The following is a 27,049-nucleotide window of genomic DNA, read 5'->3' as shown; positions in this document are numbered from 1 at the left end:
CTTTAAGTCGCCCCCTGGAAGATGTCCCATTGTCTTAAGTCCTCCCATCGGAGGGGCTGGGCCGAGCGCGCTTCACACACACAAACCAAAGTCCGGGGCCGCTGATGGAGGACGGAGGAGAAGCTCCGAACCAGGGCGCGATGACCTGTCCCCTGCCCCCCCGGGCGTCGTCTCCAGGACTTTTGTGAGGAAAAGTTTCTCCAGGCTCCGCGCGCGCCGCCGCCTGCATGGAGTTCAGATAAGCGGCACCGCAGGCGCTTTGTTCCGCAGCTGTTCGCGCTTTCGCAGCCTCTGGATTTGGCACAATGGACTGTTTTACGCACGGGACGCTCCGGGCGCGCCTGCTCGTCCGCGCCTTCCTCGTGGTGGTTTTGGGGACGTGCACGGCGCAGGATCCAGGTTAGTGCAGCTCTTTTCTCTTCTCTGAGGGGCAGACTCTGCAGACCAGCTGTGGCTCGTGTTTACAGAGCGAGCCTCCACACAGCAATTACAGGCCCGGCCTCCCCCCCACAGGCACAGCATCCTTCCTGCCCAGTGCCCACAACAACAACAGTGAAGGGGCCGCGCGCTGACGCTGACCCTTGACCCGAGCGCAGGTCAGGGAGACGGTTCTTTATGAAACAGGCTTAAAGGCTCAGTAGCTGACGTGTTCTTTGTGTGGGGTCAGGGTGGCATTCATGTTGCTCCATAGAAGTCTCCAGCCAAGTCAAAGCAGAGTTTACATTTACTTATAGTATGTGAGTATCTGAATGAATGAAGGCGGCTTATATAAACCGCAGCCATTTACAGGCCGACACTGAGGTCTCTGTCACTGCAGAGATGAAAAGTCTCTCAGAGCTCATCCGGGTCTGACACCAGGGTTTGAGGAGGACAGTGTTTCCGGTTGTAGAAGAGCTTTAGGAAATGGACTCGTGTTTGGATCCACATGTGCAGTATTACAATAAGATATGGTTTTATTTATTGTGAAGCGGTTCTTGCCCTCTAACCAATTCGAAACAGCAGACCCTGTCCTTGTAACCAGTCTCCTGGACGACTGTATTTCACTTTATTTGGGCCTGAGCCAGAGCTCAGTCAGCGCCTCCAGATGGTACAAATGCAGCTGCTGGACGGCTCTCAGGAGCATCACATGACCACATCGCTCCTGTGTTTGCATCTCTTCACTGGCTGTTGTTTTTAGAAGAGATTTTAAAATCCTCTGGTTTGTTTTTAAATGGATTCGCTCCACCTTATTTGTCAGAGTTGATATCTTTGCACGGTCCTGTCAGAGCTCTGAGGTTCGCTGAACAACGTCTTCTGGACCATCCCAGGTCTGAGGAGCAGAGGGACAGCTGTGGAATCCTCTCTTTAGACGTTAGAACTGCCACATCTTTGGAGAGTTTCAAGTGTTCGCTGAAGACTCACTTTGTTGCTCTGGCCTTCGGCACGAGCTGAGCTGAACAGTGTCTCGTGTTGATATTATTTTCTATTTAGTTTAAAGGAACAGGCCACCGTTTTTACACACTGAGACATGTTCTTACCTCACTTTAGCCGGGTTAATATATCCCCGTCTGGTCTTTGTCCGTGCGCTCACACATACGCAGCCTCTCCCACATGTCACATAGCTCCAAAAAAGCTCACGATAGAAGCTACCAAGCTCTTCCACGTGTTCCCTATTTAAATAAAGTTACGTGAAGTGTTTTCATGTGAAGTATATTTACACAGAAATGTAACATGTCGATTTTATAAGCAGATAAAAAGGGGAACTATATTGTGAGGCGTAATGATACAGGAGCAGTAACTCCTAAAGACTTCCCCGCTCACTTCCGTCAGTAGAAGCTGCGTGACTTGTAGAGCAGCAGAGAACAGTTGAAGAAGCCTGGATAACTTGTGAACGATGCCTTTTTCGTGCATCGTGCCGGGCTGTGATAACAAGCAGAAAGTATATAGTGTAGTAATGTTTCACAGATTTCCAACTCACCCCGGACGACGACACAGGACTCAGGAGCTCCACCATGAGGTAGGAATGCGAGAGCACTTTCCCAAAATATATTTTCTGCTTGTTGTAAAAGGCTCTGTACAAGTCACGCAGCTTCTACTGACGGAAGTGAGCGGGGAAGTCTTTAGGAGTTACTGCTCCTGTATCATTACGCCTCACAATATAGTTCCCCTTTTTATCTGCTTATAAAATCGACATGTTACATTTCTGTGTAAATATACTTCGCATGAAAACACTTCACGTAACTTTATTTAAATGGGGAACACGTGGAAGAGCTTGGTAGCTTCTATCGTGAGCTTTTTCGGAGCTATGTGACATGTGGGAGAGGCTGCGTATGTGTGAGCGCACGGACAAAGACCAGACGGGGATATATTAACTCCACTAAGGTTAGGTAAGAACATATCTCAGTATGTAAAAACGGTGGCCTGTTCCTTTAAATGTTGATGGTTTTATTGAATGAACCTGTACAGCGCTCTGGGGCAGTGCCTGCTGTTTGTAAATGTGCTTTATAAATACATTTAACCTTGTATAGTCTGCGCCACCTGTCAGTCTGTAGAGATTCTTCTGTAGTTTAGGTTTGTCTCAGACACAGGCCCCGCCCACTCCTCCAACAGCACTGATCAGCATTGACCACATTGTGATGAAACTAAATCATTGTAGAAAACGTTGCTGTTTGAAAGAGCATGAAGCGGAAATTCCGTTTGGGAAAGTTGTGTTGTGTTCGATCCTCGTGTGTCAGCCTCATCTTTATTAATCCTTCGCCCGTGAGGAAAGGTTTGGAGCTTCTGTCCGGCGTGGCCGTGCAGGCTCTCGAGCGGAGGCGGAAACACTGCAGGCGCTGCTCTGGGAGGCTGTTCGTGGATCTGAGAAGATTCATGAAGGTGAAGAACTGTCAGATTGTGATGAAATGTCATGTGATTGCACGATAGCCTATAGGGCTGTCAGGATGATTACTACATCCACATATCGATATAGGAACGATTTTGGGCTCGATATTTATCGTCTGCACATTCATTAGCATTTCCCCCATATTTTTTCTTTGTAAAACTTTGATTTCTGATTGAGTCACATTATATTTCATGTATTCATGGTATTTTAGGATTATGATGATGGACTTTCAGAACAAAAGTTTACTGTTGACCGTGTAGTATCGTTAGAGTCAATAATAATATAATATCGTTTATCTATACTTTCCTGCCTCAATATATCGAAGTTCAAATGTGTTATCGTGACCGGTCGACCGACGTCCGATAGAAACAGAAACTGGACTTAACTGGTTTTGATGAGTGAGTTTCACACATTTACAGAGCCTCTCGTAAGTATTCATACACCTTGAACTTTTGCACATTTTGTCATATTTACAGCCCTAAACATAAAGATTTTATTTTGATTTTTTTACTGAACGTTCACACACAAGTAACCGACAACTGTGAAGTGAAAGCAAAATGATACATGATTCTGTTATTTTTCAAAAAATAGAAAAGCGAGTAGTGAAGTGAAGCTGTAGTTTAGACAAAATGGAACATCCAACCACACAAAAGCTTTTAGGCAGGATCTACTGAGGAAAAACTCAACATTGAGGCACAAACGCTGTTTTAAAGGGGGGATATTCTGCAAAATGGCCTTTTTCAAGCTTCACATCCTGTTATTCTGTCACTCCCTCATTAAAAACATGGCTGAAGTGTTGCCTTGGCACATTCACGTATTTCTGAGTAATCTGTAAAAACTCTGATGGCGGCCATTTTAGGGATAGGTTTGCCTGAGTCCTCCTAGGAACGCCCCCACCTCCTGGAGACGCCTCCGAGCTTTGGTCACCAGCCGAGTAACCAACCACTGCTCCTCAGCAGAACCCCCTCCCCACTGATGCCACAGACAGCGTGTGGAGGGGGCGTGTCTAAAGGCTCAGAGGTTCTTAAAGAGACAGAGGCCTATTTCAAGACATTCACTACAGCCATTTTGAGAGAGACGTTTAACCCCTTAACTCCCACCTGAACCGAGCACATTTTCTCCAGTTTGGCTTTACCCCAATCCAAACAAAACAAAAGTGAGACGAAAACAATGATGGAAATGTGACAAAAAAGTGAAGAAAAATTGATGAAAAAATGACAAAAATGTGATAAAAAATGAAGAAAAAAATGAAAAAAATGTGACAAAAAATTACAAAAAATGTATTAAAAAAATGACGAAAAAATGAAAAAAATGTGAAAAAAATGAGAAAAAATGACACAAAATTTATTTCAAAAAATGACCAAAAAATGTAAAAATAAATAAAAATAAAAAAATGACGAAAAAGTCACAAAAATGAGTTGAATACCCAACAAAAAAAATGATGGAAACAAAATCTGATGACGTGAGGAAAAAGATCCTCTCGGTTCAGGCGGGAGTTAAGAGGTTAAAGAGACAGAGGCCGATTTCAAGACATTCACTACAGCCATTTTGAGAGAGACATTTTATACAAGGCAGTTATTCTAATTTACTTTACTGTTAGACCAACAGAAGGTTTCAACAAAGCCTCGTTTCAATAATAATCACATCGAGCGGCATTTACAGTAAAACGTATAAATACTTTGTTTGTTTGGACAAATCAAACGCTCCGATCCGATTTACTCCCATTGATTTGTCAAAGCTTCGGTGACGAGAAATTCAATCTTTTAATGAATCCGTGTCCACAGAGACGACGACCAAAGGAGCGCCTGGTTTGTTAGCGGATTAGCATCTCCAAACAAACGCCCGTGTTTGGAGATGGAGTCGTTTCTTAATCGCGTGTTTGCGTCTCTTCGAGCGGCGTAAACAGGAATATTCCTCCACACGTCCGGGATTAAACATGAAACAGTCGTCCTGAACCACAGCTGTGTCACACCAGTAAATACTTCTGCTGCGGCGTCTCCGTCTGGGAGCTCTTATCAACACGCCCGTAATAAAGACCAGTCGCACGTTTGGCTCCAGAAACACACGCAGGAATTTCAAAATGTGCAGAAGTTCAGATTTAGTTTCTCGCCTTTGTTTGGTCTTGATTTACCAAAACTATTGAGCTGAATATGAGCCACACCAGCACAATGATCAAGATACAGACGGCGTCTCTGGAGTCGCCCATATATGGTCATGTTTGAAAACAGTGAAGGGGGAAAACAAAGACGAGAAACATCTAAACTTTCTCTAATTATTCAAAAACTACTTTAACCCTTTCTTGTCTAGGGCCCTTTACCCCAAATGCTCTACATGTGTTTATCTGGGTTTAACTCGGCCTCTACAAGGGGCACATGGCTAATCTTGGTACTAAAATAAACTTTATCCTTGGGACTTTTTGTTTCAGGGAAAAAATAATTTAAAAAAAATGACAGTTTGTGAGTAAAAAATAGTTTTAAACAGAAAAATCAAAATTCCGCCTGAATGAAAAACACATGTTTATTAAAGCCAAGATTCTAAAACTTCAAGACATGATCACTTTTAAAACTGCTCAATTCATGTACAAAGCTAAAAATAAGCAACAACCTCTAAAAACTCAGCAGTCGATTTCTGAAAGAGAAGGAGAATATAATTTAAGGGGCTTGGATCACTTTAAACCTGCCCATGCCCGGACATCCAGAACAAGTGTGTCCGTTTGTGGTCCTAAAATATGGAATAAATGACACGTAGACCTTAAACGATGTCCAAATATCAGACAGAAAATATCCATTCTTTGTATTGATATTTAAACTAAGTAAGTACTGGAAGAAAATCTCTGACTTTTCATGTTCAGCTGTTGCAAACCTGATGTTGATGGTATAGTTTTCACACTGTATATGACAACTTGATTCACAGAGCTCAAATTACTGTTTTAAGGAAGCCTAAAAAGTAAATAGGAAAAGAGACTGACAGTGCTTAAAAGGGGCGGGACTAAATAAGTGTTTACTTCCCCCACTCCTTTTCGGACTAATCTCAAAGGTGCAAAAGGTGAAACAAAATTGTTTGTACTAAGATGTAAATGTATTGAGCTGCACGTCTGAAACTGAGCTCACAACGGCCACGATCACGGCAGGTTGTATTTTGAGGTCGTACGAGTTTGTGTTTTTATGTTTTGTTTATGGTCCAAATAAAGATTATTCATTCATTCATTCATTCATGTTTGCGCCTAAAAATGCTCTTTCTCTGTCTGTGCTGAAGCAAATAAGAACAGAAATGGAAATAATCAATATAGTGTGTGCTCCCTGTGGTCAGCAAAACACCAGCAGGTCAAAACACTAAAGCTATACATGCTTTATTAAAAAAAGTCATAGGGACATATCGGGTCACAACATTGTATTCCCAATAACATGACACAACAGCATTTATTTGTCTCTGACCAAAATATGTACAACGAATTATGACAAACTGACCTATTGTGGCTGTTTGAGGATCTGTTGATTTGAAACTGGAGGGGATGAGTTTGTTGCTGAGAGTCTGAACACGAGAGGTGAAAAACATGACTGACAGTATTTGTATGCGAAGGTTATGGTCCTGGAAATGCAGACACAAGGGGGCGGAGCCAAATATGGCTCTTTAGAACTTAAGGGGTTAACAAACGCTGAATTATGAATATAGTTTCTACTAAATAAAGATACAAAGACATGGGGAGGAGCAAAGTGGTTCAACAGCCCATAAACACATGAATAACGGAGAATGCTAACGTGATGCTACATGTTAGCGTCATGCTACATGCTAATGCAAAGCGCTAGCAACGACTGCCATTTTTTCACTTTGGTTCAACAGCCCATAAACACATGAATAACGGAGAATGCTAACGTGATGCTACATGTTAGCGTCATGCTACATGCTAATGCAAAGCGCTAGCAACGACTGCCATTTTTTCACTTCTGCTGAACAATCTGCTGTGAATAAACATCCACATGGGCCGGATGTAGACTTGACTTTGTTTATGTGATGGAAAAAGCAGTGAAAAAAAAATGTGTTTCCCAAAAGATTCTGTTTTCCCCCTGTATGAAGCCACGCCCCCTTCTATGGGTGGAGTGGCTGAAGGACAACGAGATCATGGACCCGGCCGAGGACAGGAACTTCTACATCACCGTGGACACAACCTGATCATCAAGCAGGCGCGTCTGTCCCACACGGCCAACTACACCTGTGTGGCCAAGAACATCAGGGCCAAGCGCAAGAGCTCCACCGCCGTGGTCATCGTCTACGGATTTCCCGTCAACCAGTGCTCCTCCTGTGACCAAAACAGGGAAGATGGCGGCCGCGACACAACCATCTTTCACCAAAGAAAAAAAAGAGTGGTGCCACTGAATGGTGCTGCTGCCGGATGCTCTCTCATCGAATGCAATTTCTCCATCTGTGAGATCAATAAAGTACCATCTTATCTTATCTTATCTTATCTTATCTTATCTTATCTTATCTTATGACACGATGTCATGGGAAGAAGGGGCCGATGGTGCAGACTGGTTGCCTCGCTTCCGTCAGTCTACCCCAGGGCAGCTGTGGCGACAATAGCAGCTCACCACCACCGAGTATGGAGTGCATGAATGATGTAAAGCGTCTTTGAGTGTCCAGAAAAGCGCTTTATAAAACCAATGCATTATCCATCCATCCATCTTCTTCCACTTGTCCCTTTGCACCAGCCTCTATGGCGCCCTCTGCAGGTGGTGGGTCCACAGAAGGACGACCTCATGGTTCAAACCGGGCCTGTTGGTCTCTCATAAGGAGCTTCTGACCCGCTCTTTGTCTGACCCGTCACCTATAGGACCTGTTTGCCCTGGGAGACCCTACAGGGGCACGACGCCCCGACACAGAGCTCCAGGATCACTCAGACTCAGACCCTCCACCACGATAAGGCGGCGGCTCCAGGAGGGATCAATGCATTATTATTATTATTTTAATGTTGGCCTGTTTTTCCTCCTAACATAACGATTCAAACGCCTAATGCCACAGTTCAAACAAACACTGTGTCACATGATGCTGTATCTGCTGCTCCATTGGCCGACAGAGATAAAGAGCTCCTCATTAATCATTAATTCCAACAAGTCTTCATCTTTGTAATAAAACGCCTCATTTATACATAATTATAAAGACAATGTGAAGTTTTCTAAAAGTAACAGAATACATCACAAAAAAGGCAAGTATTCAGTCACTAAATATAGATCTGGTATAATGTAACCGAGCGCTTCCAGAAACACCGGTGGCAGTGTTATCGTATGTGAAAGGTTCTCAGGTCACGGTCAGGACACACAGTTCATCCCAACACTCTTCACACACTCCTCTTTAAACACATGATGATGATGATGATGAGGAGCTAATGAGAAGCATCGCCTGCGCTGTATTTAGAGCCAAAAGCACTTTCTACACACTTTATCTAAGGACGTTTCTCTAGTGTCACTGCTTAAGGTATTGTTTATGATCAAGAGTGGAGCGGGGCCTTAACAACCATCACCACTGGAAATACAGGACTTTTCTTCATGCGCAGGTAAATATTCCAAGAGAACGGTGTCCTGCTACTACAAGCAGGAAAACCGAGCCAGAAAGTGTTTGAATCAGCTGAGCCGACACGTCCCAGCGACACCGCACGTCTGAGGAAACCGTGAGGTACGAAGTAACACACAGGTCTGGACAGAAGAACATGGAAGCACCAATAGCAGAAGACCTAATGAACCTCACTGGACGATTTTACTGTAACCGCGATCGGCTGATTATGCCGATAAAAGGCCGATATCCGAGATCGAGACTTCCCTTTTTGCTTTGGAAAGAGCTCCGTCAGAACCTTAAAAAGACCCACAGATCAGCAGCGGTGCCTTCAGGGCCAGTAGAGCCTTCTCCGCTCTAATGAAGTACATTAAACTTGTCATGGATTTATATTTATGTACAGTTGAGTTATATATATATATCGGTGTAATTTCCTGTACTCATAAAGTGCCTTGAACGCCTCTGGTGAGCTGCTCCGCCTCTGGTGAGCTGCTCCGCCTCTGGTGAGCTGCTCCGCCTCTGGTGAGCTGCTCCGCCTCTGGTGAGCTGCTCCGCCTCAGGTGAGCTGCTCCGCCTCTGGTGAGCTGCTCCGCCTCTGGTGAGCTGCTCCGCCTCAGGTGAGCTGCTCCGCCTCAGGTGAGCTGCTCCGCCTCAGGGCCTGCTCCACAGTTTGAGACGCCCCTGTGTTGTCAGGCCACGCTCAGCCTGACTGACAGAATTATCAGCCAATCAGAGTTCGATGTACATTGAGACTCCTCCCCCAGGGCCGTCAGCAGCTCAGAAGCTTCCCCTGTGTCAGGGGTGGGAAAGTTTGCTCGGTGGAGCCGGTTTTCTTCAAGGGCCGGACCCTCCACCTAAAGCCACTGACGTAAAGCATCACTTTCTACACATGCCAGTGTTGTACATCATACTGGAAAAATGTCCATCGTCCATCATTAAAATCACTTGAATGAAGGGTTTTTTTAATGTTAAATTTGCGTTGAACTAATCTAAGATCAGATGAAAACACTAATGCCAATAGAACAAATAGAAATCCCACTGGAAATCAAACAAATTAACTTTTACTGTAAAAAATATTCATTTTTCACTTGAAATTATACAAAATAATCTGAATCAAGAAAAATCTTGTGCTTGTTCCATCAGCAAGAATAGGTTTGATCTGTTTTAAGGCCAGACCAAATCCACTAATCTCTTAATTCAAGTAGATTTAAGTCATTTCTTAGTGTTCTTCGAGTATTCTTTTAGGATTATGGCCTAAAGGGCGCTCTGCTAAGACATTTTAAGGAATTGACAGTATTTTCCACATTTCTGGAGTACTTTAACAGGCATTCGAGCTCTGATTTGGGTCATGGTATTTCTCAAAATCATCTGGAGGGCCAGAGTTTGATGATGGAGGGCCGATTTTGGCCCCCGGGCCTGATGTTGCCTATCCCTGCCCTATGTTTTGTTCTCCTGGGAAAACCGCTAATGTAGCCGTGCATGAGCAAGACGTCCCAGCCAATCAGAAGAGACCCCGATAAACCGATCTTCCTCTAAGAAATGTCCGAGCGAGGCGAAATGAAGTGGATTTCCTGAGATGGACACGGATATTTGCTGCATCCATATCAGTTGAGTTTATTTGTGTTTGAGTGAGTGAACCCTGACCTGAGCCACAAGTTTGTACAAATCAGATCATATTTTATACATTATACGTTGCAGACTTTTGCTTTTGGAACCATAAGAAACGTCTGTGTTTTTGTTTTGGAATGTGCTGATGTGGCAGAGGCCTTTAAAGGGATACTTCAGGGCCTCATTTCCTCGTTATCCAGAGTGTTGCTGATTTCTGGAGATATTTGTTTTTGTAATTCATGCAGTTCTTATGTTTAAAGAGTTTCGTGGCGCTAGGCTAGTGCAAGGCTAGTGCATGTCTATGGTATCAGCTAGCCTGCATTAAACACAGTGTGACCCGCTCCACAGAGCACCTGAGGCAAATCACTGATAACACCAGACTAACCATATACATGTTTTGAGGGACTGTTTTCTAGCAGATCACTCCGCCGCCGCGTAGCTTATACCAGCGGTTCCCAACGTGTTTTGTCTTTCGTACCCCATGGCCTTTCACTGGTCAACCGTGCACCCCCTACCTCAAGGGTGTTGCAGTTTATTTAGAAAGTAGTTACTTAAAAGTGGTGTTTGTAAGAAAAAGGACAATGTCTCAGTCAAATTAAACCAAAAATTCTCCCAAAGCAGCACATTTTACTGACAAATATAGCTTTTCCTATAAAAATGATGTTACATTTTCCCCTTTTTTCAATCTGAAATAGTTCCGAGCACCCCCTGCTAGGTCCCCGTACCCCTGGTTGGGAAACACTGGCTTATACAACCACGAAGCTGCTGCTGCTCAAGTATAAGGTGTTTTAAATGCAAAATGGATAAATGATTCTATGGACACAGACATAGGGCTGTGCGATTAATCGAAATTTGATTCCGATTTCGATTACAACAGTAAACAATTACAAAATTAGCATAATCGCAAAAAATAGATTATAATTTATTTTTTCAATTTTTCAAAAAAAATTTTTTTCAATTTTTTTTTTTTTTTTCAATTTTTAATTTTGGGATTTTTGTCACTTTTTTGATGGATTTTTGTCTTTTTTAAATGGATTTTTGTCACTTTTTTGATGGATTTTTGTCACTTTTTTGATGGATTTTTGTCATTTTTTTTGCTGGATTTTTGTCTTTTTTAAATGGATTTTTGTCACTTTTTTGATGGATTTTTGTCATTTTTTTGATGGATTTTTGTCACTTTTTTATGGATTTTTGTCACTTTTTTGATGGATTTTTGTCACTTTTTTGATGGATTTTTGTCTTTTTTTAATGGATTTTTGTCACTTTTTTGATGGATTTTTGTCACTTTTTTGATGGATTTTTGTCACTTTTTTAATGGATTTTTGTCTTTTTTTTGATGGATTTTTGTCTTTTTTTTAATGGATTTTTGTCTTTTTTTTGATGGATTTTTGTCTTTTTTTTGATGGATTTTTGTCACTTTTTTGATGGATTTTTTTAAAGGCAACAAATAATCGTTTGAATAATCGTGATTTCAATTATGACAAAATTAATCGTGATTATTATTTTTTCAATAATCGAGCAGCCCTACACAGACATGTATATGGTTAGTCTGGTGTTATCAGTGATTTGCCTCAGGTGCTCTGTGGAGCGGCTCACACTGTTTTTTAATGCAGGCTAGCTGATACCATAGACATGCACTAGCCTTGCATTAGCCTAGCGCCACGAAACTCTTCAAACATAAGAACTGCATGAATTCCAGAATGTCCATAAATCAGCAACACTCTGGATAACGAGGAAATGAGGCCCTATGTCAAACATCCTGAAACATCCCTTTAAGTCAAATGCAGAGAAGGAATATAAACTCCGACACCTTCGAGTTAACGGGTGCTTTGAGTAGAAGTGAAAGCCTGAAGGATACGCGAGACAAAATACCGGTGCTGAATTGAAAGATTTCCTGTGAGAAGCGAGGGCGAGAGGTAATATCTGCAAATGTTCTCAGGTTTCTCCGTTTTCGCCTCAGAACAATCCCAAGGCCGGGGCAGTTTGAAAAGCCTGAATAAAGTGTGATATACAATCGAAGCTTTTCAATTATTGGCTTACACAACTCGGGAAGTACGAGCTCGGCTTAACACGTCCACGATATAAACGGCACATTCATCATGTTGAGAGCGTTCTGAGCCGCTGTCATTGAAACAGCGTGGCCTCAGTCAGAAGTCCTCAGGGTTATCGTACACTTCACTCTGACGGCTCATTCTTCTTTTTAGACGTCATGTGTCTTTATGAATGTGCTTCTTTTCTTCATTCATCGCTGCTTCACGTACAGGGCCTATGGATTAGATAACGGAGCGTGAATGGAAAGAACTTTTACATTGAGAAGCTTCTCCTTGAAACTTCTGCAGTCGATTATTGACCTGAGGGGAATGTGTTGCATAAAACTCGAAAGGGGGATGAAAACTTTAGAAATAAAAGGCCCCTATCAAAATGCCTGATACTGATTCATGAGCAGCTTCAGTGTCCACGAAACAGATGAAGTCCTCCAGGAAGCTGTGACATTTCTTTATATGTTACAATCTATTACACCATGGTCTGGGTGATACTGGACTCTGATTGGCCGGTGCATTATTTTGGTGTAACCGCACACGTAGTCCGGTAGTTAAATCACTGGGATGTCACTCCGCTGTGGCGTCGCCATAGCAACGCCTGACACAGCTGAGTCAGATAAAGGCGTAATCAGTGACTGACAGGAACGTATGAGATGGATTTAGTGTTTGCTAAATGTTTGTAGAGGAGAGTGAGCAGCTCGGTTAGCTACTGTTAATAACATATGAGCTTTACATTTCTATTGGAAACGGTTAAGGCTATTCATCATTTTCAGGCGTACATAAAATGATCCTGCATTGAAGCATCTTTGTCTGGATTAGTAAAGTCAAACATAAAAGTTTGAGTTGGGGGGGCCCAGGTGTGAGCGACTCCACCGCAGCTGTTTCCATAAACAGTTGAGCTGGTTGAGCTAGCTAGCTTTAGCTTCAGGTTAAACCTTGTAAAAGGTAAATAACTGGTGCCCACGAGTGCCGCATATCGGTGTTTCCTTCCAGGGAAAAGTGTTTCCGGGTTAGTCCTGTTGTGTTGTGATTCTGTGCTGATGTTGTGTCGTTGAGCCTGACTGAGATCCTCGTAATAGCTGCGGAGAATGACTCGCTCTGAGACCAGCCTTCAGTGACCGGCTAATAACCCACACAAAATAGTCCCGTAGTCTGGCAGATTTAGTGACTTTAGTCAATGAAAAACACATTTATTATAAATGTTAGGTTTGTGGGACCCTGGTATAATAGAATAGAATAGAATAGATAGAATAGAATAGAAAAACTTTATTGTCCATCATGCACAAAGATGGCAGATTAAACAAGCGGATTAAACAACGAGGAGCCGCGTTAGACGTTATAATGCAGGAGGAACAACACTGTGTCGGGCGTTAGAACCGGCTAACGCGACTCCGAGCTGTCTAATCCTTACATAATATACATTTCAAATTTACAAAACAAATCAGAGATTCAGTTTTTCTATTTTTGACTAAAAAAAGACAAACATCTGAAATTCATTATTTGACCAAGTCTTGACTAAAACTTTACACATTTGGCCTGAGGGGGCAGTATTGAGTATAAAATGGCTAACTTACATCTAGCCTCTTTAAACAAGTCAAAGCTTGTATTTTTTAACCTCTTAACCTCTTCCTAAACCGAGCACATTTTGTCCAGTTTTCTCCAGATGTTCTTGAATGGAGCCGACAGCCCATAGGCCAGGGACACACCTCATTTGAAAGCTAAGACCTATGAATTTGATCAAAGATTTTTCCTTGCATTGTTGCAGCTTTGTCGTCTTTTGTTACACGTTTGGTGTTTGGGTTTTGTTGCGTTTTCATCACACTTTTTTTCAAGAAGCTTTTAGATCTGGGTAAAGCCGAAAAGGGGAAAATGTTCCGGTGGGAGTTAAGAGGTTAAAGTGAAATTTAAGTGCTTGAACAAGGCACACAAGCCAGCACCCCAGAGCCGTGGTGCATTATGGGTGATTTTGGCTACACTGATGTATCCTCGGGATCCTTTATGGGACTGGACATTAGCCTCGAGCTAAATCCGGCATATTTACAGCAGAGTCTGTGGGACAAAGTGGGTTTTTCCCATTGTGTGTGTTTGTGGTTTTGCTTCGTTTGTTTCGTTTGCAATAAACACCAAAAACAATAACCTCAGATTCATGTATAAGTTAATAATTATATCACATTGTCCATTTAACACTTTGTTTATTCATTCACTCGGTATACACATTTCCCTGAACCACCGGGTGGGAAGAAGGGAAGGGGCGTGGTCTGTGTCGGCCATTTTAAAAACTTCAGGCTGAACCATGTGGAAGGGGGGAAACTAGTTCAATCTTTGTTTTCAGTTTGTGTTTGATTTTTGGCGTGTATTGTCTTTATTCATTTGAGTTGTAAAGTGAGTTGTAAAGAGTTATGTAAAATGTTAGTTTACCAGCAGAACTTTTGTTTGGACGTTACCCATAAAGGAATGGTACAAAAGGTATAAAACCTGACTGCTGTGGTCACTGGGGGCCATTTTGTATGTGACATGTGCGTCACTGAGAAGTTCTGTTGGTCTTGCAAAATAAATGTCTGGTGAGAACTCTACCTTTGTTAAGTCTGGCTGCCCATGTGACCTGCCCATGTGACCTGCCCATGTGACCTGCCCATGTGACCTGCCCATGTGACCTGCCCATGTGACCCCTCGTGGCGGCTTCCTCACAGTCTGTTATAATATGCACTGTCCCATTCAAACACACCCTTGGTATATTAGCCACATGCTAAAGCAAAGGGAGGACACAGGCCTCTGAACACTGGAACTGTGAGTGATGATGTAAATGCCTGACCACGCCCACTTTGGACCAAGGCAATGCAAGGTACCTTTGGGAAACAGATTCACTTCCTTCTATAGAGTTCGGAAATGTGATGTCATATCGCTGAGCATGATGGGATTAGCAGCTAAACTAATGGAGATTTTAAAAGATTTTAAAATGTGCAGTTATTGTTAAAACACCTGGACACCGCAGTGAGTTCGATGTGTTCACCAGCTGTAACTCCGCAGCTCACGGGGCTGTTAGTCAATGGAAATGCATGCTAACCGCTGCAAAGATGGCGGATCTCCATGGTAACTGTGGAATTTCCCAAACTCTCTTGACTGGAGTTTATTATGTTTTGAACTGACAGTGAGTTTGCTACAGATCTAATATTATGGCTGAGTGTTTTTCTTCATCAGTCTGTACTTTGTCATCATAACAGCATCGTGATCAAATTGAAATCACCAGTTTGTATTTCTAAAAAATCGTGATATTCTATTTTTACCATGTCCGCCCCCCCAGTGATGGTCTGTAGACTGGTCAGTATAGACCACAATGCACTGGGAGAAGGAGAACAGACAGCAACAGGTCTTTGAACTCGACCCAACACGAGCGAGTGAAAACAGCTGTTTCATTCACAGCCGTGGGAACAGATTTTGGGTCGGGGGGGGGCTGGGGGGGGGGGGGCGTTTCGTGCTTGTTTCCTATTGATCAGTATTGCCTGCAGTGCAAACCCTCCCCCACCTGCTGGGGTTTGGGACGGGCTCAGAGAAAGTCCACGTCCAAACGTCAGCAGAACTAAAGTCTCTACACTCACATGTTACAAACCTCTGACCCCGCCTTCACTGAGCGGGTTTTACCCAAATCTAAAAGCTTCTCCACTGGAGCTCACAGCCATGCTAACCAGAGACAATGTGCTCGGTCCCGCTGGAAGTTAACCTCTTAACTCCCGCCTGAATTGAGGATCTTTTTCCTCACGTCATCACATTTCCATCATTTTTTTCGTCTGATTTTTGTCTATATTTTTGTTTTGTTTTTTTTGTGATTTTTGTGAAATTTTTGCCACTTTTTCATCAATTTTTCGTCCCTTTTTTGTCAAACTTTTCTCACGCCAGTTAAGGGGTTAAGAGAGTAAAAAGTGTAAAAAAGAGAGAGGAGGAGGAAACTTCTGGTTGACACCTGTGGGGTCACCTGCGTCCGTCCTCAGACAGACTCCGCCCACTTTACTAGATATCGACAACAGATAAAACATTTGGCCGTTATTCATTAAAATCATAGGAAATCCCTCGTCATCTGAAAGAAACTCGTTTTAATAAAGTCCATTGTCCTCATTTATTCCGTTGTTATTAGGGCTGGTTCTGGTACATTTTTTCTAAACCAGTTCCTGAATGATACTAAAACATTTCTCGTGTGCCATAAAACAGATGAATAATGTTCATTTATTACATTTCTCTGTTTCATTTCTTTTCTTTAACACCTCAGAGGCTCAGCTGAAGGGCCTGGTCAGGACTTGGATCGGAGACCGTTTAGAAACACCAGGAAGTCTGGGGTGAATGTAGTGAGTGAGTGGTCGTGGTCGGAGGGGCCGATGGCACAGCATCGCTTCCATCAGTCTACCCCAGGGCAGCTGTGGCTACAATAGCAGCTTCCCACCACCGAGTCTGGAGTGAATGAATCACACAATGTAAAGCGTCTTTGAGTGTCCAGAAAATACCTGGTCGCCTCCCGCGGGAGGTGTTCCAGGCATGTCCTAGTGGGACAAGGCCTCGTGGACCCAGGACACGCTGGAGGAGGTGTGGCCTCGGGGTCAGAACAGCTGGAGGAGGTGTGGCCTCGGGGTCAGAACAGCTGGAGGAGGTGTGGCCTCGGGGTCAGAACAGCTGGAGGAGGTGTGGCCTCGGGGTCAGAACAGCTGGAGGAGGTGTGGCCTCGGGGTCAGAACAGCTGGAGGAGGTGTGGCCTCGGGGTCAGAACAGCTGGAGGAGGTGTGGCCTCGGGGTCAGAACAGCTGGAGGAGGTGTGGCCTCGGGGTCAGAACAGCTGGAGGAGGTGTGGCCTCGGGGTCAGAACAGCTGGAGGAGGTGTGGCCTCGGGGTCAGAACAGCTGGAGGAGGTGTGGCCTCGGGGTCAGAACAGCTGGAGGAGGTGTGGCCTCGGGGTCAGAACAGCTGGAGGAGGTGTGTGTGGATCGGGAAGTCTGGGCGTCTCTGCTGAGACGCTGCCCCCGCGACCCGGCCCCGGATAAAGCGGAAGAAAATGGATGGATGGAACTACAAAACAACTCTTACCAAGTTTTTTTTCCTATTTTTTATTCACTTGTTTTTGTAAATTTTTCCATATTTTTTTTTATTTTGTCCCCAAATTGTTTCACATTTTTCAATATGTTTAAAATGTAAGAATGTCCCTGAATATTTGTATTTATTTTTTCCCAATTTTTTCCCTACATTTTCTCAAATGTTTCCTTAAATATTCCCAAAATTACCCACATTTTTTCAATTTTTTCTAAATTTTTCCCGTTTTTTCAGTTTCTTCCAGTTTCAGATGCTTCATTGGCGGCTGTATGAACCTGCTGTCACTTAAAGCTCTCTCTGGTTTGTGCAATTTACTGTTAAATAAAGATAAAGAAAAAATATATATAAAGATTCTATATTGCTTTTCGGTTCCTGCTTTCGATGCTTTTATTTTTTCAATACAAGTCATACCTTAAAGGGACTATACGGAGTTTCAACAATGTCCTAATGAGCCCAGATCTGTTCACCACAACTGCCTCTAAAAACCTGCACTGTCACTCAGAAAGGTGTTATGCACGAGCTTAATACAGAAGCTGCAGTTACACGTATGACCTGAGGTGGCAGTAGTGAGTATAAAATGGCCACCTTGCATCGAGCCCCTTTAAACAGGCTGATATTTCTGATCCGATGTTTGTTCTCGTAGTGCTTTGTCTCTCCTCATCGTACGTCACTGGTGAAACTTATTCCTCTTGTAAATTTCCGCTGCCTCCTCATTCCCACCCTCTGTCTTCCCACAGAACGGCCCCCGCTCGCCCCCCCTCACTACGAAGTGGTCTACCCCAGCCGCGTGGACGCCAGAGGTCACTTCCTGTCCCACTTCCTGTCCCACCGCGCCCCCAGAGTGCAGCGCCGGGCCGCCCCGGACGAGGACCCGCGGGGGGGGGGGGACGGCGTCTTCTATCACGTGAGGCACAGCGGACACAGCCTGCGCTTCCACCTGACCCTGAACCCCCACCTGCTGGCCCCCGGAGCCCTGAGCGAGCGGCGGCACGGGGCCCTCAGGGGGGCCACGCTCCGGCCGCCCGCCGCCGCTCACTGCCACTTCCTGGGAGACGTGTGGGAGGACGAGGCGGTCAGGGGGAGGGCGGCCATCAGCACCTGCACCGGCCTGGTGAGTGGGAACGGAAAACCCCCCCCATAGCAAACACAAAGGGGTGAAGGGGGCGACGCATACACGAGCAGCAACCGCCCTCTCTCTTGGCACAGCAGCGGTTTTGGCGTTTGTAGTTTCTGCTCCGCGTAGTTTCACTGGAGGCGAGTTTGTGTCGGCCATGAAGGAAAACAAACGGCAGCTCATGAGGCTGAAGACACTTGTTATTCTGAAACACTGACCTGCAGGAAACAAAAAAGGGACTATACGAGGAGGTATCTGGGCAAGACTCACAGCTAAGTCACGTAAGCCTCTCTCCCAGACCGGGGCAAACTCACGACTTGTAGGGCATGAATTCAGTGTAGAAAAGTCTCTCGCCCATTCCTTTGCAGAGTTATGGTTTTATTGACAAAATGCTCACTCCAGCCACTAGAGGGCCGCTGAAATATTAACATTAAAGGAGAGTTCCATACGTGTCCAGCAGAGGGCTACAGTCCTATAATAATAATGATGATAATAATATATTTTTTTCTTTTTCTTCTTTTTTTTCTTCTTTTTCTTTTTCTTCTTTTTCTCTTTCTTCTTCTTCTCTTCTTCTTCTTCTTCTCTTTCTTCTTCTTCTCTTTCTTCTTTTTCTCTTTCTTCTTCTTCTCTTTCTTCTTCTTCTCTTTCTTCTTCTCTTCTTCTTCTTCTTCTCTTTCTTCTTCTCCTCTTTCTTCTTCTTCTCTTTCTTCTTCTTCTCTTTCTTCTTCTCTTTCTTCTTCTTCTCTTTCTTCTTCTCTTTCTTCTTCTCTTTCTTCTTTTTCTCTTTCTTCTTCTTCTCTTTCTTCTTTTTCTCTTTCTTCTTCTCTTTCTTCTTCTCTTTCTTCTTCTCTTTCTTCTTCTTCTCTTTCTTTTTCTCTTTCTTCTTCTCTTTCTTCTTTTTCTCTTTCTTCTTCTCTTTCTTCTTCTTCTCTTTCTTCTTCTCTTTCTTCTTCTCTTTCTTCTTCTCTTTCTTCTTCTTCTCTTTCTTCTTCTCTTTCTTCTTCTCTTTCTTCTTTTTCTCTTTCTTCTTCTCTTTCTTCTTCTCTTTCTTCTTCTTTTTCTCTTTCTTCTTCTCTTTCTTCTTCTCTTTCTTCTTCTCTTTCTTCTTCTTCTCTTTCTTCTTCTCTTTCTTCTTCTTCTCTTTCTTCTTCTCTTTCTTCTTCTCTTTCTTCTTCTTCTCTTTCTTCTTCTCTTTCTTCTTCTCTTTCTTCTTCTCTTTCTTCTTCTTCTCTTTCTTCTTCTCTTTCTTCTTCTCTTTCTTCTTTTTCTCTTTCTTCTTCTCTTTCTTCTTCTCTTTCTTCTTCTTCTCTTTCTTCTTCTCTTTCTTCTTTTTCTCTTTCTTCTTCTTCTCTTTCTTCTTCTCTTTCTTCTTCTCTTTCTTCTTCTTCTCTTTCTTCTTCTCTTTCTTCTTCTTCTCTTTCTTCTTCTTCTCTTTCTTCTTCTTCTCTTTCTTCTTCTCTTTCTTCTTCTCTTTCTTCTTCTCTTTCTTCTTCTTCTCTTTCTTCTTCTCTTTCTTCTTCTCTTTCTTCTTCTCTTTCTACTTCTCTTTCTTCTTCTTCTCTTTCTCCTTTTTCTCTTCTTCTCTTTTGTCTTCTCTTTTCTCTTCTTCTCTTTCTTCTTCTCTTTCTTCTTCTCTTTCTTCTTTTTCTCTTTCTTCTTCTCTTTCTTCTTCTCCTCTTTCTTCTTTTTCTCTTTCTTCTTCTTCTCTTTCTTCTTCTTCTCTTTCTTCTTCTCTTCTTCTTCTCTTCTTCTTCTTCTTCTCTTTCTTCTTCTCCTCTTTCTTCTTTTTCTCTTTCTTCTTCTTCTCTTTCTTCTTCTTCTCTTTCTTCTTCTCTTTCTTCTTCTTCTCTTTCTTCTTTTTCTCTTTCTTCTTCTCTTTCTTCTTCTCTTTCTTCTTCTCTTTCTTCTTCTCTTTCTTCTTCTTCTCTTTCTTCTTCTCTTTCTTCTTCTTCTCTTTCTTCTTTTTCTCTTTCTTCTTCTCTTTCTTCTTCTCTTTCTTCTTCTTCTCTTTCTTCTTCTCTTTCTTCTTCTTCTCTTTCTTCTTCTTCTCTTTCTTCTTCTTCTCTTTCTTCTTCTCTTTCTTCTTCTCTTTCTTCTTCTCTTTCTTCTTCTTCTCTTTCTTCTTCTCTTTCTTCTTCTTCTCTTTCTTCTTCTCTTTCTTCTTCTTCTCTTTCGTCTTCTTCTCTTTCTTCTTCTCTTTCTTCTTCTTCTCTTTCTTCTTCTCTTTCTTCTTTTTCTCTTTCTTCTTCTCTTTCTTCTTCTCCTCTTTCTTCTTTTTCTCTTTCTTCTTCTTCTCTTTCTTCTTCTTCTCTTTCTTCTTCTCTTCTTCTTCTCTTCTTCTTCTTCTTCTCTTTCTTCTTCTCCTCTTTCTTCTTTTTCTCTTTCTTCTTCTTCTCTTTCTTCTTCTTCTCTTTCTTCTTTTTCTCTTTCTTCTTCTTCTCTTTCTTCTTCTCTTTCTTCTTTTTCTCTTCTTCTCTTTTGTCTTCTCTTTTGTCTTCTTCTCTTTCTTCTTCTCTTTCTTCTTCTCTTTCTTCTTTTTCTCTTTCTTCTTCTCTTTCTTCTTCTCCTCTTTCTTCTTTTTCTCTTTCTTCTTCTTCTCTTTCTTCTTCTTCTCTTTCTTCTTCTCTTCTTCTTCTCTTCTTCTTCTTCTTCTCTTTCTTCTTCTCCTCTTTCTTCTTTTTCTCTTTCTTCTTCTTCTCTTTCTTCTTCTCTTTCTTCTTCTCTTTCTTCTTCTCTTTCTTCTTTTTCTCTTTCTTCTTCTCTTTCTTCTTCTCTTTCTTCTTCTCTTTCTTCTTCTCTTTCTTCTTCTTCTCTTTCTTCTTCTTCTCTTTCTTCTTCTCTTTCTTCTTCTTCTCTTTCTTCTTCTCTTTCTTCTTCTTCTCTTTCTTCTTCTCTTTCTTCTTCTTCTCTTTCTTCTTCTCTTTCTTCTTCTTCTCTTTCTTCTTCTTCTCTTTCTTCTTCTCTTTCTTCTTCTTCTCTTTCTTCTTCTCTTTCTTCTTTTTCTCTTTCTTCTTCTCTTTCTTCTTCTCCTCTTTCTTCTTCTTCTCTTTCTTCTTCTCTTTCTTCTTCTCTTTCTTCTTCTCTTTCTTCTTCTTCTCTTTCTTCTTCTCTTTCTTCTTCTCTTTCTTCTTCTCTTTCTACTTCTCTTTCTTCTTCTTCTCTTTCTCCTTTTTCTCTTCTTCTCTTTTGTCTTCTCTTTTCTCTTCTTCTCTTTCTTCTTCTCTTTCTTCTTCTCTTTCTTCTTTTTCTCTTTCTTCTTCTCTTTCTTCTTCTCCTCTTTCTTCTTTTTCTCTTTCTTCTTCTTCTCTTTCTTCTTCTTCTCTTTCTTCTTCTCTTCTTCTTCTCTTCTTCTTCTTCTTCTCTTTCTTCTTCTCCTCTTTCTTCTTTTTCTCTTTCTTCTTCTTCTCTTTCTTCTTCTTCTCTTTCTTCTTCTCTTTCTTCTTCTTCTCTTTCTTCTTTTTCTCTTTCTTCTTCTCTTTCTTCTTCTCTTTCTTCTTCTCTTTCTTCTTCTCTTTCTTCTTCTTCTCTTTCTTCTTCTCTTTCTTCTTCTTCTCTTTCTTCTTTTTCTCTTTCTTCTTCTCTTTCTTCTTCTCTTTCTTCTTCTTCTCTTTCTTCTTCTCTTTCTTCTTCTTCTCTTTCTTCTTCTTCTCTTTCTTCTTCTTCTCTTTCTTCTTCTCTTTCTTCTTCTTCTCTTTCTTCTTCTCTTTCTTCTTCTTCTCTTTCTTCTTCTCTTTCTTCTTCTCTTTCTTCTTCTCTTTCTTCTTCTTCTCTTTCTTCTTCTCTTTCTTCTTCTCTTTCTTCTTCTTCTCTTTCTTCTTCTCTTTCTTCTTTTTCTCTTCTTCTCTTTTGTCTTCTCTTTTCTCTTCTTCTCTTTCTTCTTCTCTTTCTTCTTTTTCTCTTTCTTCTTTTTCTCTTTCTTCTTCTTCTCTTTCTTCTTCTTCTCTTTCTTCTTCTCTTCTTCTTCTCTTCTTCTTCTTCTTCTCTTTCTTCTTCTCCTCTTTCTTCTTTTTCTCTTTCTTCTTCTTCTCTTTCTTCTTCTTCTCTTTCTTCTTCTCTTTCTTCTTCTTCTCTTTCTTCTTTTTCTCTTTCTTCTTCTCTTTCTTCTTCTCTTTCTTCTTCTCTTTCTTCTTCTCTTTCTTCTTCTTCTCTTTCTTCTTCTCTTTCTTCTTCTTCTCTTTCTTCTTCTCTTTCTTCTTCTTCTCTTTCTTCTTCTCTTTCTTCTTCTTCTCTTTCTTCTTCTTCTCTTTCTTCTTCTCTTTCTTCTTCTTCTCTTTCTTCTTCTCTTTCTTCTTTTTCTCTTTCTTCTTCTCTTTCTTCTTCTCCTCTTTCTTCTTTTTCTCTTTCTTCTTCTTCTCTTTCTTCTTCTTCTCTTTCTTCTTCTCCTCTTTCTTCTTTTTCTCTTTCTTCTTCTTCTCTTTCTTCTTCTTCTCTTTCTTCTTCTCCTCTTTCTTCTTTTTCTCTTTCTTCTTCTTCTCTTTCTTCTTCTTCTCTTTCTTCTTCTCTTCTTCTTCTCTTCTTCTTCTTCTTCTCTTTCTTCTTCTCCTCTTTCTTCTTTTTCTCTTTCTTCTTCTTCTCTTTCTTCTTCTTCTCTTTCTTCTTCTCTTTCTTCTTCTTCTCTTTCTTCTTTTTCTCTTTCTTCTTCTCTTTCTTCTTCTCTTTCTTCTTCTCTTTCTTCTTCTCTTTCTTCTTCTTCTCTTTCTTCTTCTCTTTCTTCTTCTTCTCTTTCTTCTTCTCTTTCTTCTTCTTCTCTTTCTTCTTCTCTTTCTTCTTCTTCTCTTTCTTCTTCTTCTCTTTCTTCTTCTCTTTCTTCTTCTTCTCTTTCTTCTTCTCTTTCTTCTTCTTCTCTTTCTTCTTCTCTTTCTTCTTTTTCTCTTTCTTCTTCTCTTTCTTCTTCTCCTCTTTCTTCTTTTTCTCTTTCTTCTTCTTCTCTTTCTTCTTCTTCTCTTTCTTCTTCTCTTTCTTCTTCTTCTCTTTCTTCTTTTTCTCTTTCTTCTTCTTCTCTTTCTTCTTCTTCTCTTTCTTCTTCTCTTTCTTCTTCTCTTTCTTCTTCTCTTTCTTCTTCTTCTCTTTCTTCTTCTCTTTCTTCTTCTTCTCTTTCTTCTTCTCTTTCTTCTTCTTCTCTTTCTTCTTCTCTTTCTTCTTCTTCTCTTTCTTCTTCTCTTTCTTCTTCTTCTCTTTCTTCTTCTCTTTCTTCTTCTCTTTCTTCTTCTCTTTCTTCTTCTCTTTCTTCTTCTCTTTCTTCTTCTTCTCTTTCTTCTTCTCTTTCTTCTTCTTCTCTTTCTTCTTCTCTTTCTTCTTCTTCTCTTTCTTCTTCTCTTTCTTCTTCTTCTCTTTCTTCTTCTCTTTCTTCTTCTCTTTCTTCTTCTTCTCTTTCTTCTTCTCTTTCTTCTTCTCTTTCTTCTTCTCTTTCTTCTTCTCTTTCTTCTTCTCTTTCTTCTTCTTCTCTTTCTTCTTCTCTTTCTTCTTCTCTTTCTTCTTCTCTTTCTTCTTCTCTTTCTTCTTCTTCTCTTTCTTCTTCTTCTCTTTCTTCTTCTCTTTCTTCTTCTCTTTCTTCTTCTCTTTCTTCTTCTTCTCTTTCTTCTTCTCTTTCTTCTTCTCTTTCTTCTTCTTCTCTTTCTTCTTCTTCTCTTTCTTCTTCTCTTTCTTCTTCTTCTCTTTCTTCTTCTCTTTCTTCTTCTCTTTCTTCTTCTCTTTCTTCTTCTCTTTCTTCTTCTTCTCTTTCTTCTTCTCTTTCTTCTTCTTCTCTTTCTTCTTCTTCTCTTTCTTCTTCTCTTTCTTCTTCTCTTTCTTCTTCTCTTTCTTCTTCTCTTTCTTCTTCTTCTCTTTCTTCTTCTTCTCTTTCTTCTTCTCTTTCTTCTTCTCTTTCTTCTTCTCTTTCTTCTTCTTCTCTTTCTTCTTCTCTTTTGTCTTCTCTTTTCTCTTCTTCTCTTTCTTCTTCTCTTTCTTCTTCTCTTTCTTCTTTTTCTCTTTCTTATTATTTTCCCAGTCAGAATATATGATCATTTAGGAGCTTGTGTTAATGGACCCCGTCCCCCCCCCAGGGAAACTTACTTGTTTCTATCACTTCATTTCCCAGAGACTCTGTTTGAAGGAAGCACAGAGGAGCTTCCAGTGCGATGGTAGAAGTTAACGAGAAGAGTGAGAAGAAGAAGAATCTAAATAACGAAGCTCCCACATGCTCGTCCTCGGCTTGTTCTGGCGGAATAAACTCCAGTATCAGATATTCATACTAATGTACAAGAGGATGAAGTTGCAGAATAAGTTTGAGTTATTGTTGGTGCGGCTCTTCTGATGTGCCCCCCCCCCCCCCCCCCCCCCCCCCCCCGGGGCTAATTGGACATGTTTGGGTTTGTTCCCCGCCTTAAACACACAATAATAAACTGTGCACATGTGAAAGTGGGAAACGAGAACTTTGTAAATCAACAGCGCAGGCGGTGCTGGTTACACAACGTCAATAAAACGTGTGTGTGCAAGGCTGAGCGGGAGACTGAGGGAGGAGGCGGGGCCAGGGAGGGGAGGGAGGGAGGGAGGGAGGGAGGGAGGGAGGGATGTTTCAAAAGAAAACATCAGTAATAGTCCAGGGTTACAACAGCTGATAATGGAGCCGCCATCTTGGACTCTCTCTCGACTAAAGTAATGAATGTAAAAAGGGCACGAGTCGTCTCTCCATACAAAGTCTATGCTACAACCTCACCTTACTTCAATATAGAGCCTGGCTTCTCTGTTCAGACTCGTTTCTAAGATCAGGCTCAGATCGGTCGTGGCGTTTGGTGATTCACGGCCACAGCCTCTGGTTTTGAACTCTGGCTGGTGTGAGATGTTTCATTTGCCGACGGTTATGGTTTATTTCACGAGTTCTTGCCGCAGTCGTACGTTTGCCTGGAACGCAGCAGGACTTCACAGATCGGAACTGGGTCTCGGAACTTCAAAGCCCACAGTTTTTGTTTGTTTTTAAACTTGATCAACTTTTTTAGACCAACACTAATATACCGGGAGCCAGACCCGCTCCTCAGGCACATTTTTACTGCCTTTTCCAAACCAGTATCTTTCAATAGAGTTTATCCTGGGTCATTACCAGAGGGGACCCCCATTGCAACTCGGCCCCGTCCGGCTGTGGGACCCCAAAAACCACATTAACGGGACAGGCTTCAAACGGAACTTTGTGATTCTCTCCAAAGTAGTGCTGTGGTCACATACAGAGTCCCAGATGAATGACATTTAGAACAAAGGAAGCTGACATGATGAGGAACAAAGCTCACAACCTCACATTCACGACCCCGCTTTACCATCTGAGCCACTGTCGAGGGTAGAAATGAGATTAATTTTTAAAAACAGTCCACAGTTACTGAGGTGTTATCAAACATGAATGATATCACATGTATTTTTGTTATATCGTTAAACCACACCAACCTTTTATCAGCCGAGGGCGATTTCAAGAGCATTAAGTTGTTTGAGAGTCACCAGTTTAAAAACGAATCCTAAAGACTTAGACGTTCTGTTTACTTATAGGACATTGACCCCATATTATAGCAAAATAGTTTTGTTTTAACCTCGTATTGAGTCACAAGAACAGAAACAACTGTATTTGTTTCAAGAAACACCTTAAAAAAAGTACTTTCGTTGGTGACCCCTGTGTTAAACCATTGTGTATCTTATTTAGAGATGACACTGGCAACATATTCGGTACTGATTGTCAAAGATATTTTGAAAAATAGAAATAACTAATAAAGTTCCCAACAGTTTGTCACAAACGTCCAAAGTCCCCAAAGTTAGTGAAACTTGTTGTTGCATCAAGGCCTGATTTTAACCCTACCCCCCTTTGAAAAGCCCTAAAACTCATAAATTGAAAAAGATATGCAGCTCAAATTGTATTCACAGAATATTTAGTACATCAACATCAACTGTGCAGAGTTTGAAGCAAATCCAAAAAGGTTCAGTTGAACTGTTGTCCTAAAAGCTGTAACTTCACCATGGAATGTTCTCACAGGCCTGTATGAGGATCCACAGCTCTGAGAGGGAACGTGGACACATGTTCTGTTATATCTGCTGATCCGTCTGAGCTCCTGAGCTCATCTTAATGTGAAGCTAATGAGTTGGGGCAGTTTTCTATTTACATTTGAAAAGGTAAAAATAAACAAAAAAGACAATAATGCACTCATTTGTGAAGTGCTTTTCTCTATATGACATTTTTTTTCCATTTTTGTAGATATATAGTTGAATATATGGAAAAAGAAAAAAGCTAAAACCCAAAACTGTCATATTCCTTCATTCCTCATCATGTCAGCTTTCTTTGTTCTAAATGTCATTCATCTGTGACTCTGTGTGTGACCACAGCACCACTTTGGAGAGAATCACAAAGTTCCGTCTGAAGCCTGTCCCGTTAAAGTGGTTTTTTGGGTCCCACAGCCGAACGGGGCTGAGCTGCGATGGGGGTTCTCCTCTGGTAATGACCCAGGATAGGCTCTATTGAAAGATACTAGTTTGGAAAAGGCAGTAAAAATGTGCCTGACTAGCAGGTCTGGCTCCCGGTCTATAATGATGTGGGTGAAACTCTGAGAAATAAAATGTGTTTTTTTCAGACGGGGATGTTTAAGCTGTCCGAGGAGGAGTTTTTCATCGAGCCCCTGCAGCAGCCTGACCAGGACACGCCCACAGCCCAGGCTCATGCCATCTACAAACGCCCTGCCCCGCCCGCCGCCGGCGCCCGGGACTGCTCAGGGAGACACAACCGGACCTGTGGGAGCAGAGGTACGACATCTCTTTAACCTCTTCTGTTGTCCTCTGATGAAGAACAGAGCAGGGTTCCTC

At 41.8% G+C, this 27,049-nt stretch overlaps 1 protein-coding gene across 1 annotated transcript in view; it reads left to right on the top strand.

Annotated features, from left to right (window-relative positions):
• Positions 1-305: 305 nt before the first annotated feature.
• adamts7 (a disintegrin-like and metallopeptidase (reprolysin type) with thrombospondin type 1 motif, 7) overlaps positions 306-27,049 on the top strand; it is a gene marked incomplete at both ends in the record, with an annotated part of 128,729 nt that continues 101,985 nt past the window's right edge. The window contains 3 exons of the mRNA XM_079554538.1: positions 306-399; positions 17,865-18,238; positions 26,821-26,989. Coding sequence (XP_079410664.1) covers positions 306-399; positions 17,865-18,238; positions 26,821-26,989 — 637 coding nt within the window. The remainder of the gene's footprint in view (positions 400-17,864; positions 18,239-26,820; positions 26,990-27,049) is intronic.

The sequence above is a fragment of the Gobius niger genome, assembly GCF_951799975.1.
Source record: "Gobius niger genome assembly, chromosome: 4".
Classification (NCBI taxonomy): Eukaryota; Metazoa; Chordata; class Actinopteri; order Gobiiformes; family Gobiidae; genus Gobius; species Gobius niger.
Note: the sequence above shows the minus strand (reverse complement) of the source record. Positions and strands in the feature narration are given on the sequence as shown.